This window comes from Zosterops lateralis (genome assembly GCF_965231275.1).
Source record: "Zosterops lateralis genome assembly, chromosome: Z".
NCBI classification, from domain to species: domain Eukaryota; kingdom Metazoa; phylum Chordata; class Aves; order Passeriformes; family Zosteropidae; genus Zosterops; species Zosterops lateralis.
This window is the reverse complement of record NC_139800.1, coordinates 52964732-52977206: the sequence shown is the minus strand read 5'-3', so window position 1 is coordinate 52977206 and position 12475 is coordinate 52964732. Positions and strand designations below refer to the sequence as shown.

Sequence of the window (12475 nt, the reverse complement as noted above, 5' to 3'; positions counted from 1 at the left end):
TGTTCTGGTGTAGAGCCGTTCCAGTCAAATATCACACACTCTGCAAGTCCTGTTCACCACCACCCCCGGGAAAGCCACACTTCACAGGTGTACAGCAGCACGCACCAAACACCGAGCCTTCCCCAGCAGCGCTAAGGACAACGGAGCAAAGATCGCCGCACAGAGCAGGAGGCAGAACCCAGGGGACGGTTTTTACCCGAAGAGCGCCGGCAGGGACACAGCCCGGCCCCCCGGGCCCTCGGCACCGCAGGGAGGCAGGGGGTTAACACCGGGGCAGGGGAGGCAGGGGGTTAACACCGGGGCAGGGGAGGCAGGGGGTTAACACCGGGGCAGGGGAGGCAGGGGGTTAACACCGGGGCAGGGGGCGGGCGGCCCGGGCGGACACCGGGGCAGGGGAGGCACGCCGGGCGGACACCGGGGCAGGGAGCGGGCGGCGGGCCCCGCTGCCGGGAGCGCCGGGGCGCGATGGCGGGTGGGTGACGGAAGGACGCCGGCGCCATCCCCCCGCACCCCAGCGCTTACGTGTAGATGATGGACATGAAGTGCATGAGCCAGAGCACGACGAAGAGGATGAGCCCGAAGATGGCGAGCCCCTCCGAGGCCAGGGCCAACACCGCCATCCCCGGGGGGCGCGGCGGCCCGGGAGGAGCCGGGGAGCGGAGCGGGGCGAGGCGGGGGCGGCGGTTGCTGCGGGCGGCTCGGGGGGGGGGGCTCGGGGCGCTCCGCACCGGCCTGCGCGCGGAGCCGCTGCCGCACCGAGAGCCGCCGCCGCCTTTCTGTCAGCGCAGGGGGCGGGGCGGGCGGGCACATCCGTTACCGGCCCGGCCCCCGCCCGCCGCCGCCACCGCCGCCTGACCTTGGGCCCGGCCCCCTGGGCTGGCGGGGCGGAGCGGGGCCGGGGGCAGTGCGGGGCCGGGGGCAGTGCGGGGCCGGGGGCAGGCCGGCCGGGGGGCAGTGCGGGGCCGGGGGGCAGTGCGGGGTCGGGGGGCAGTGCGGGGTCGGGGGGCAGTGCGGGGTCGGGGGGCAGTGCGGGGCCGGGGGGCAGTGCGGGGCCGGGGCCGGGGGCAGGCCGGCCGGGGGCAGTGCGGGCCCGGGGGCAGTGCGGGCCCGGGGCCGGGGGCAGGCCGGCCGGGGGCGGTGGGCGCGGCGGAGGCCCCGGCCCGGTGCCGCCCGGGTTTGGTGCTGGCCGCTGGGCACACCGCGGCCCTCTGTCCGCAGAGGGGATCGGGGACAGCCGGTTGTTGCCGAGCGTCTCTGAGGGGGCTGCGGGAGCTGGACCCGTTCAGTCCGGAAAAGAGAAGACTTAGATCTCATTAATGCGTATAAATATCTCAAAAGGGCGTGCCGAGACCAAAGTGCCGGAGTCTTTTTGGAGAGGTCCAGCGACAGGACAGGGAACACTGGCGATAAACTAAATCAGAAGTTTCACCAAGAAGTTCCTCTCAGCGTGAGAAACAACTTCTTTACACACAGGTATAGCACTGGAACAGGATACACAAGGAGGTCGTGAAGGCCTCTTGTCCCGAGACATTCCCAGCCCGCCTGCACTTGTTCCCGGCTCCCCTGCTGAGGTGACCCTGCCTGGGCAGTGGGGCTGGATGGGACCATCTCCAGAGGCACCTTCCAGCACTGACTGCTCTGTGATCCCGAGATCTGCTGCGGGGGGCTGATGTAGGGCTGCATGGCCTTTGTTATTATTGCTTTTGAGTCCAAACACTTGGCGATATTGAATTGCTGCAGGACGGGATTGCTATTTCTAGCACAGGCGTGCACCTGAGAGTTGCTGGCAGTTCTGAACTCTGTGAGTCAAGGCGGCTGGTCCGAGGGCTGGGGCAATTCCAGCAGTCACACCGCCATCTGTGGAGCCCGAGCAGTGCTAAAGCAACCTGGTGACTACCGGCCCTTGCTACGTTTGAGTTAGTGCCCAGTTAATGAGAGAGTCAGTTGGTCGTTACTAATCCTCTGAGCCAGCTACTCTTGCCTTTGTTTCATTACAGTGTTTATGGCAATTCCTGTTACTGTGATGTGGCTCCATTTTTGAGAGGGTTCATATGCAGAAACCTCACAACACTTCTGCTGTCTTTTACAGCTCAGCATTTTTGATCTGGGTTCAGAAATATCAGTTTATCTTTTGGGGGGTTTTGTTTGTTTAGTTTGGAGTGGGAGTTTTTTTGGGGTTTTTTGTCCTTATTGTGTAATAGGCAAACATGCATTGCATTAACTGTTTTAAATTTAACTCCATTAATCTGGGGTATGCTGTGGAAGGATAAAACTACTTGACTGGCTGTGCCTGCATACTGAGCTTGACAGAATAAGCATAGCCTTACATAAAATTCTATGTTTACCTGTACATGAGAAGGTACACTTTTTCTGTGGAGTGTAGACCAATAACACAAGATGAACATTGCAGTGTATGCATGTTTTCTAATAGAGTTTTGTTTTTTTTCTTCCACAGCTCTCTCTTATTAATGTAGGTAAAGAGGTTTCCATAAATTCTGCTAGGAACTCAGCTGTGGTTCTGAAAAGTATTCTAGTCACCACAATAACTAGAAAGAATTGGATTTCAAGTTAGCTCTAGTTGTATGTGGGAAGTTAGGATACAGCAGTTTAAAGGCAGCTTACTGTCAGAAAAGATATGATCTCACATGGTGTAGAATTGACCAAATTAAAAGTATAATTTAAAACAAAAAGCAAAAAGCTACTAATAACTGGTAGGAACAGGTGGGGTATCAGTCCATTCTAGTGTGAACGCTGCCTGTGTAGTCTGTTAGTTCCTGGTTAATGTTAGTTTCCACATAAATAAATCTTGGGGCCAGCAACATGCCTTTTCACTGGCTTCAGTGATTTCTTATTATAACTTCCTTAAAAATAACTTCTCAAGTAAAACAAATTACCTTAATGTTCAAATTCCCCTATTGTGTCTGTATGTCATTTGTAACTGAAAGTGGCAGGTTTTTTCTCTATTTGTTCCTGCATTTTGAGTCTAATGATCACATTTATATTGATTTAAGATTGCCTCAATGAGCTTTATAGGCATTTTTTACCCATGTTTTGAAGTGCCATGCTCAACGTTGGCACAGTCACCAGACTATTTGAGTCAGAGACTTCAGAGCTGATACACAGGAATTGTTAAAATACAGTTTATATTACCCTTACCTGGGTGACTTGCATCTCTCTTCTAAGGCAGAAACAGCCTATGCAAAAGAGTATCTTGGCTTAAAATGTGACAGTACAGGGAACTGAAGAAGACTGAGGGCCTGTCTCCAGTAATCAGTAAAGCAAATAATCACAGTTTATTTAACTGAAGCAGTAAAGCTTATTTTTTTGTCCTAGAAGGTGTTTGCCTGAGAGATTAGATTGAGAGGCTGCTTATTGCACAACAGGTAGGGTTAATGGCTACATGCAAACAAACTTTGCTGAGGCTTCTTCATAAATAAAATGAATAAAAGTACTGACTCCTATATTTCAGCCGGCCATACTGGTGAATGAGCAGTCCTCAAGTATTGTTCCACAGGAAAACACCAAGCAAGTATAAATAACTTTGGCTAGAAAAGGATCCACCTTTCTGCCATGCTGTCTGGGATGTTGTTCTGCTCTCTGGTTGTGTGGGGACAAAGAACTCTCTTGTGAGGTGTTTAAGGTAAAAAGGTGCAGCGCTCAATGTTCAAGTTGATGTATGGTTTAAAACCAGAATCTTCAATATACTTTCAGGATTGCAATGGAGGGAAATTAGGTATGATAAAACCTTCAACCTGAGCAACTTCTCTAGTCAAATTTGCTGCCAGATGGATTCTTGCAGCAGGTATATTAAGATCAGTGGGGGAGCAAAGAGTAAAGGTTGCCTGAAGCGTGGGTCTGCCTGGAGTTGTGACAGTTCAATAGCAGGGGACATACTCTTGGTCTTCCCTCTGTAATTGTAGGGTGCAACAATTCACAGAGAGCAATGATCTTCAAGTAGGGCAAATCTGCCTGCTCTAAGGTGCCTCATTATGCCTTGGGGCATGATACACCCTGGTGTTTTAATCAGGTACTTGTGACTTAATGCAAGTGTGTACTATGCTTAAATTAAAAACAAAATTAACCCTCCCATGTGCTCTAAAGCTGCTGTTCTTGGTTCATTCAATCAATATTTTGCCAAAATATTGATTAATTTTAACAGTGTTTGAGTGTTGCAGACTGAACAAGATTAATTTAATAGAAATCTCCATCATAAAAGTCCTTGGTAGCCTAGATATAAGACTTGTTCCAACAACAAAAATGATGCAATAGAAACACTCATGTAATTTTGAACTGATAAAAACGGATAAATATAATTAGTTAACAAAGGAACAACAGTGGATTAACCTGTAATCACTGGTATTAATGCTGAGAAGGCTGTGGAAACCAAAACCACTAAAGTTTCTCTTGGTGGCATATCTATGAAAGGTTTTAACCCTATACAGACCTCTCCATTTTCTTCTCAACCGTCACTTTCTGTTGAAAACCATTGCCTACATAAGCTTTGGAGAGGGAAAATTGATCTGTCTCCATCCTCAGAGGGCAAGACAGTTTGTCACGTGGATTACAGTTAAAATTGTATTTTAAATCTGCTGAAATGCAGTTTCAGAATTTGTATTAGTGTTTCCAGCTATATATTTTCCACTTCACTTTACTCTTACTGTTTCTGTTTAGAATGGTATCACTGAGGTTCTGGGCAAATAGAAGGCAAGAAAAAATTTCCTTTCTCTTCCTTATGTGTCATTTTCCTTATGAAAATATAAAAATAAGGGACAGAGAGTGAAAGTTTTTTCTTTGCTTAATGATTAGATAAATCAATGCATCTGCACTCTGAAACTGCTTAGTAAAATACCTTATTATAAAGGGAAGGATTTAAACCTTGCTAAGGATTGTGTGTCTTTGAAACTTGGTTTTAGTTATTTAAGCTCTGAGACATCTGTCTTCGTTCATTAAAAATCCACTTTTGTTCCTTTTCTTTTAATTAAATCAAAGAAATGTGTGTATTACAGCTCTGCATGTTTGTTTTTATATAAATACTCTGCCTTGCATCTTCCTCTTGTTTAAATATTTAGATTATAAAAAAAGTATGCAGTTATTTGTTGGATTTGATACCGAAATCTATGCAATTGCTCCCTGCTTGTTAGCCTCCATGCCTAAGTGAGTTCAGAACTTTATTTAAGTCCTAGAGCACTTGTAGATATAAAAGCCTCGCTGGTAGGGATGAGAGGGAGAGCGAGCAAAAAGAGACATTTCTGCCAGTATCCTTTCTATATGGCAGTAACAAGCTATCTGATCTACATATGTGAAGCGGTTGTGAGGTTTAACAAATGTAGTTCTCGGTTAGCCATAGCACAGTCTTTGTCTTGGCTGGTACTGTGTCTCCAAAACATGAACACCAGAAAAATTAGAGACCAGAGCTCTTATGCCCAAGGGTTGAAAAAGTTAAAACTACAGTGAAACCTCAAAGAACAAATCTGAAAGGAATAAAGCCTCAGGACTTTTGATCTTCAGAACTAATTTTGTAATAGAATATGAAGGCAGTTGTTTTTAAAAAAAAATCAAACAATAATGTTTCAGGTACATGTATTTTTCTTGACACATTGATCCAGGCTGATTAACCTCTAAGCCTCCCAAGTACTGCAGTTGGAAATAACTATGCTTATGCACTCAGCAATAAATTGTGGAATACTTGGAGAATAGTTACATTTGGAAAACCATAAATAATTTCACAGAATCACAGAATAGTTGAGTTTGAAATAGACCTCTGGAGATGATTCATTCCAACTTACTGCTTGAGCAGGGTCATTGAGAGTAATTTGCTGAGTTTGGAGTCAGTCTCCACCTTCATTACTCCACTCAACCAGATATTTGTGCACATTGGTAACGTTTCCCTGGGCTGTCTGCAGGGTGAACTATCACGTCTCTTTTTTCACTCTTCATATGTCAGATGCTTCAGTAGCTGTCATCTTTGTCACCCTCAGCTGGTCTATTTCCATGCTACTACATGTAGTGACAATGCACATAACAATGAAAGTCAGGATGATGTTGGCCTTCTTTGTCCAAAGGGTGCATTGCTGCTTATGGTCAACTTTGTGTCCACCAGCACCTCCTGATTCTTCTCTGCAAAACTGCCTTCCAGACAGCTTGCCTTCAGCGTGTGCTGCTGCCTTGGCCACACCCTCCTTTCAGGGAGTATAGAGAGTGACGAGGTCTCTCCTTTTTTCCAGTTTAAAAATCCCTCAGGACTTGTGTTCTAGACCCTTCACCAGCTTTGTTTCCCTTCTAAATAATATTATATTATATTGTATTGTATTATATTGTATTGTATTGTATTACATTACATTACATTACATTACGTTACATTACATTACATTATATTAATAGAATTTTTATTTATATAAATTATAGGGTCAAAGTTCTTTGGGGGTTTTTTGAGCTCTAAATCTTCTTACTTTTGGGGCCAGCTTTGCTTCAAAAATAATCTCTCTGTTCTGGTGTTTTAAAAGCCATATCTCTAAGGAATATTAAGCAAACAGGTTCCTTCGAAGAACATAATCTGTTGCAGGTATTCTTACAAAAAAAAAACCCCAAAACAGTAAAATAAAGCTCATTTGTAGCAATATAGCAATAATAAGCAGGCATTCTTTATTAGGCCACTAGATGCACACGGGATATCTCCACCAGTTTAGCTGAGTATAGATAAGCTCTTGCTTTTATAATGAATTTTACATAATATTAATTGATTTTCCTGGAATAAACATACATGTGATAATTATTTCTCTGAAATTATTATTATTATTAAATGTTTTCTCCCATTTGCACATGTGTTTTTAAGTCCCAGAGTTTCCTCTGGTGGTCATAAACCCCAAAGTTATAGCTAACTGCTGGATAAACTGGTGTTACTTCCCAAACATGGAAATAACTTCACTATTTTGCACCTCTTCTTGGTTACTGTTTAACATGATCCTGCAGAATAAGCATTGTGTGGTTCCATTGGCTACAGGTTTTGCAGCATAAGAATTGTATTTTCCCACCAGCTGAGCAAATAATTCTTCATCTGACAACAGTATGTACATGGAATTTCACATGCTGAGCACAATATATATCAAAATATAATTGTGTTTTTAAACAAAAAACACATTAGAGAAATATTGAATACAAGCATAGAGAGGGAAGAAGGTAATTTACATTTGCATTTTATCTGTTCAGGTAATGTTTTAAATTTACATTTTTCATTATTAGTTTTGAGAATATAGTTGGATTTTTTCACAGGTATCTTAAAAAATACTTTCTATTAATTGTCCAGTTGGATAAACACTGTGAATGGACTTTTTACTTAGACTATAATTTATTGTTCTATTCATGGAACTCAACTGGCCATTGATATCACTTCATAATGGCCAATATCCTCTATGGATATGTCAGTTTTATAAAGATAAGGGGAAAAATCAAGCAAAATTGCAAATTTTTTAGATAGCTATATATTTCATGATTTTCAGAAGAGTAAGCATTCATTCTGCAGGAGAGTTTCTGAGTTTTCATCAATGCAAACCTTCTTGGAAATTAAAAATGCTGAGTGCAATTTAAAGGTGTACTATCATTAGAAATATGTAATCAAGTCTCTATTTCCACCTGCTAGACCCAAGCAGACACTCAGGGTTCCTTGCATCTCTCAACCCTTTTTACTGCACAACTGTTGCATTCTTGTTTACCCAAGCAAGGATAGCCAAGAGCACATTCCCAAATCCTAGTGGATTCAATGAAGGACAGGTTGTTTGGGACTAAGGAACCAAAGATACACATCAAGGTCTTGAACTGAGGGAAAGAATTTGGTAAGAGAACAACAGAACAGAAATTGCAGTCAGAGAACCTCCTTGGGGATCAAAAACATTAGTGTTTTTGTAAGCCAAGAGTAGAAAGGGTGAAATCCAGGGAACAGAATCTAGCCACAGAAGTGACCCAAATAGTGATGTTTCCTGACTGAAAGGGACACAAGATCTAGAACTAATGTTTGTTGTTTCCAAGACTGGATGGGACACTATATCTGAAGATAATGTTTGTTTCCAAGAACAAGTATTTGATGCTCCAAGAATACATATAGACACAAATAATAAATTTAAATGGATCTATGGATACTGACACTGAGATTAGTCCTTAAGAAATTCTTGGGCCCTGACACTGGCACCATGGTACAAAAATGGTGGTTCCTGAGCTCAGCAGAGCAGATCCAGGAGCAGCTGGAAAGCCCATAGTCCTTTCTCACTCCTGCAGCCATGACTGCCTGGGAGCAAAACTGCCTTGGCCAGATAGGTGAGCAAAATTGTAAAGCTGTTTTGGTCATTACTTATCGAAGCTTAGAGGGTGGAGGGAATTGGTGCTTTAGAAAGATATCAGTCTTAAAATCAGGCTTGGCCCTGCCTTGAGTGCCTGGCAATTTCTGAAGTCCACGTTAACACACTGACAAGATTACTTGTGACTGAATATAGTCCAAGATATCTCACAGGATTTCCTACTCATGTCTCAAGGGCTGGAATTACAGCACACACTATTAGCTTCATCAGAGGCATCCCTAAGGAATGCCTCTTTCCTAAATGGCTGCGAAGATACGAATTGTATTTGAATCTTTCTCAGCCACTACAGAATTGTCAAGCATCCAGGAATCACTCTGCACTTGTTTGTGGAGTGCTGGGATCTGCCTTCTGATATCTGTGAGTATTTGCATGCAGTTTCCCATAATATGAGTGGAAGTGCAGACTGAAGATGGACAGAAAGGTTATGTAAGTAGCCAGAATGCACTGAGACGTCTGTTCTAGCCATGTGCTTGGTTCTCATCACAAAGAGTCACAGATTCATAGCACGTTTAAAAGGGACATCTTGACTTGCTCAATTTCTGCCTGAGTGCTGCTGAAGGAACCTGAGGACAGTTTAACCTAAAGACAAAAATACACATCTAAAATTGTCAAGAAGAAAATTTGTTTGGCACTTTAAGAATACTGTTTTTAAAAGCTATTTTAATGCTATTCCTGAAGTGGTTTAGAAATAGTTCTTTCTAAATAGTTGTTAATACAATATTTCAACCACATATGAATGATTCCAGAGTTGCTCATTTAGCTGTTATTGCTGCTCCTCCATCTTACCACAATGCTTTCTGATATCCCAGTTCCTTTATTTTGTGAAACTAAGCTCAATAATAAAGGTCACAGGAACATGATAAAAGCTGCTGTGCAAATATATTTCACAACCACATTGAGCAAGTTTTCCCAACTCTTTTTTGGGAACGCCTCGTATTTACCACGTCTTGTAGAGGTATACATCCTGCAAAAACCGTACTTGCATTTCTTTAAAGGAGTTGCAAGTAACAGGCTGCTAGACCTGAGAAGCTCTGCTGTTCCAAATTGTGTTATGTGTTTATAGCATAGTCCAGACCTGCTATTTCAAACAGAGAAATGGGGTTTTTTTCCAGAACAAGAGAACTGTTCTGCTCAGGACTTGGAGTAGCAGAGCCATTTTCGCGGTTGTGTGCTGAACTGGGCTGATAGGTCACGACTTCAGTAGCTACTACTGCATGTCTGGGAGGTGCATAGGGTGTGGTGAGCCAAGACTAGCTGAAATAGTGAGGTTCTTCATTCAGAATGTTTGCAATTGATGCCTCGGATGTTCCTTACCCAGCTCACAGGGATCATCTGTTCAGAGCTATGCCCATTTTCTACAGCAGTTACAGACTCTGGCTTTGCACAGGGACATGCATCCAGTTAGAAGCAATCAGGGTGAACTGAGATGCCTGATCTGCCAAGTTTCCTGTGTTGTTGGTCATTTGTATTTCTGTTGTGGTTATTTAATTACCACTTTCACAGTGAAGCAGCTGTTGAGCGGCTCATAAGACTAATACAGATTGAGTCTTGACAGGCACAGTTTGAAACCTGAGTTTTCAGTTTCTCTCTAGATAACCAATATAAATGATGCTATCTGAGTTTCTGTTTCTAAAAACATTCAATATTTCCGTAGCATCTTCCTGTTCTTTGCAAAGGGAAGATTGTCCTTAGTTGTGTTGTTACATTGTTCTTGACAGGAATTATTCCTTAAAAATGTGGAGAAAACTGCTGAGGAAATGATCAAGTTTCAGTTACTATTTAAGCCCATTACAAAATCATTACAGTTTAATGTTCTTGTAAATTTATTTGCAAAGGAATATTCTTATAATCAGGTGGACAATAGGTGAGAAAGAAGGCTGAACCTTGATTTTTTACAATGGAGTCAGCTCTGGGAAAAAAATCTTATTTTTAAAATAGTGAATTAACAAATTCTATGTATATTTTCCCTTCTCTAAGCAGAACCTGTTTTAGTTTGTTGTAAATACTAAGTTGTTAAGTATTGTGTGAACTGGTTTCATGTTGGGGACTGCTCAGCAGTAAGGGAAATGGGGGTTACTAGAGCTCTTAGCATCAGGGTCTTTTCAGGTAGTGGCTTCTGTTTTACTCAGGAGTTCTTCAGTTTTCATGTTGACCCAGAGAGTGACCGTAATATAAAGATTTACAGGTAGAAATTCATGTGATTTAGTATGGATAAGTGGTAGAATGCTCTCCAGAGGGCTGACCCTGAAATGGAATATTGACTCACCTGCTTCTGGAATCAACTGATCTTAGAAACCACCAGTGGTTGTCATCAGCCCTGCTTACATTTGTAAGAGCAGTGTCTTGCCAGGAACAGAAGTATAAGCAGCTGGTTGTTGTTGTTGTGTTAAGGTTAGTGATATCAATCTGGACATCAAGGATGAAACAGTGGGAACAGCTGCAGGATCAATCAAAATTTCACCTTGTTCAGAAGTGTGATCTGTTTCAGATACTGACAAAAGTGAACAAACAAATGATTGAGTAACTTCCTCCAGTTTCATTTCAGTTTGAGACCTCAGCCCAGACTGCAAAAGTGAAAGCCACAGGGTTTTTGCTCTGTCTGTCTTTCTTGTCTGCAAGCCTTCTACTTGTCTGTCTGTGCCAAAGATCCCCGTGGTACGAAAAAACTGCTCTTGGATCAGTCTTATCTCGAGTGCACTTGGAGATGCCATAAAAGCATTGGCACTGTGTCTGGGAGACACAGCTGCTGTGCCCTTTGCCTAAGGACAAAAAGTTCAGTCGTTTACCAGTGAGTCATAACTGGGTGGGGTGGATCAGCTGTAATACAGGGAACAGGTTAATTCTGCATGCTCGTCATCGTGAGCCATCGTTGCATTGCATCCTGTATTCCAAAGCTGTGGTGTCAGTGTAAGGTGTGACAGTTGATTTTGATAAGTAGGAAACAAGAGTCTACAAATTACTGCATCCTCTATGGACTCCAAGGAACTATTACAAGATTATATCTTTTCATCCATTTCTTAGTGACTTGTTCTGGCTTTTATTACAGTTAAATTTTTTTTTTCAGGCATATAATTGTTGTAAGTTTGAATATGGAAAAGCTGGATTCTGTTTCTGTGTGTCACAACCCTAAGGTCCTGGGCACTTGTGAAAACCAGTAGGATTTTGTCTTCAGCTGACTTCATCACAGTTGAATCAGAAATATTTTATGCATCCCCTCTTAGTAACCTCTCCTTTGCCCTTTCATTCTTTTTCCCTCACAAGCAAATAGAAATACTACTCAAGCACCAAATGTTTTGTGTGTGAGAGAGAGTACAAACATTAGATATGGTTAAATCAGCAAGGTTTCTCTGCAGTCTAAAGTAATTTCCTTACTTGCATATATGTTGGTGTGCTCAATACAGCCTTATGTTGCTTTTCGTTGGGCTGTGACATTCTGTTTCTCAATGCCATGAGAGAGCAGGCAGCTCACCCGAGAGGCTTGTATCACATGAACAGGTGTGGCTTTGGAAGAAACTCCACACTATTTCCAGCAGGAACTTAGTCACCACTGAGTCTTTTCACAGTTACCTACTTGTGAGAGTGGGGCTGATAAACAAACTTATAGGACAACACTATCCCCAAGCTATGCTTGGCATGAAGAAATCAGCTTTTCCAAAGGTTAAAAGAAAAACTCCTTTGATTCAGACATTTTATGCATCAAATTACTCTTTGGTTAGAGGCCTGTGTGCCCAAAAAAATTGGGAAGTATTGACCACAGTGCTTCTCTCCATCCCTGGGGAATAAGGAACAGATGTCAGACTTTTCATGGGGAGCAGGCATATCACAAATGATCTGAATGCAACTTCTTTGAGAATCTTCAGGGAAACTTAAAGGGGTGAGAGCACAGGCCACCAGAGTCCTACAGGCAGAGTTTAGCACAGCAGTACAAGTCTACACTTAAATACTTAGAGGTTGTAGCTGTGTTAGTGTTAAGACTCTAGCAAAAATACTCCCAAATATTCTTCTGTACCTTTGCCTACAGGTATTCTACCTCGCATGGAGTCAGTTAAATATCAAGGAAATGTGAAAAAGATGTGACAGACAAAACTAATTAATTAATGAATGTTAAATTATGATTGTGAATACTT

The 12475-nt window shown here is 42.9% G+C and overlaps 1 protein-coding gene across 1 annotated transcript in view; it reads right to left on the bottom strand.

Annotated features, from left to right (window-relative positions):
* The window catches only part of UGCG (UDP-glucose ceramide glucosyltransferase), a 35102-nt gene extending 34454 nt beyond the window's left edge, over positions 1-648 (bottom strand). Inside the window, exon 1 of the mRNA XM_083884016.1 lies at positions 523-648. Within this exon, the coding sequence (XP_083740142.1) occupies positions 523-620 (98 nt within the window). The 5' untranslated portion in view covers positions 621-648. The remainder of the gene's footprint in view (positions 1-522) is intronic.
* Positions 649-12475: the final 11827 nt, after the last annotated feature.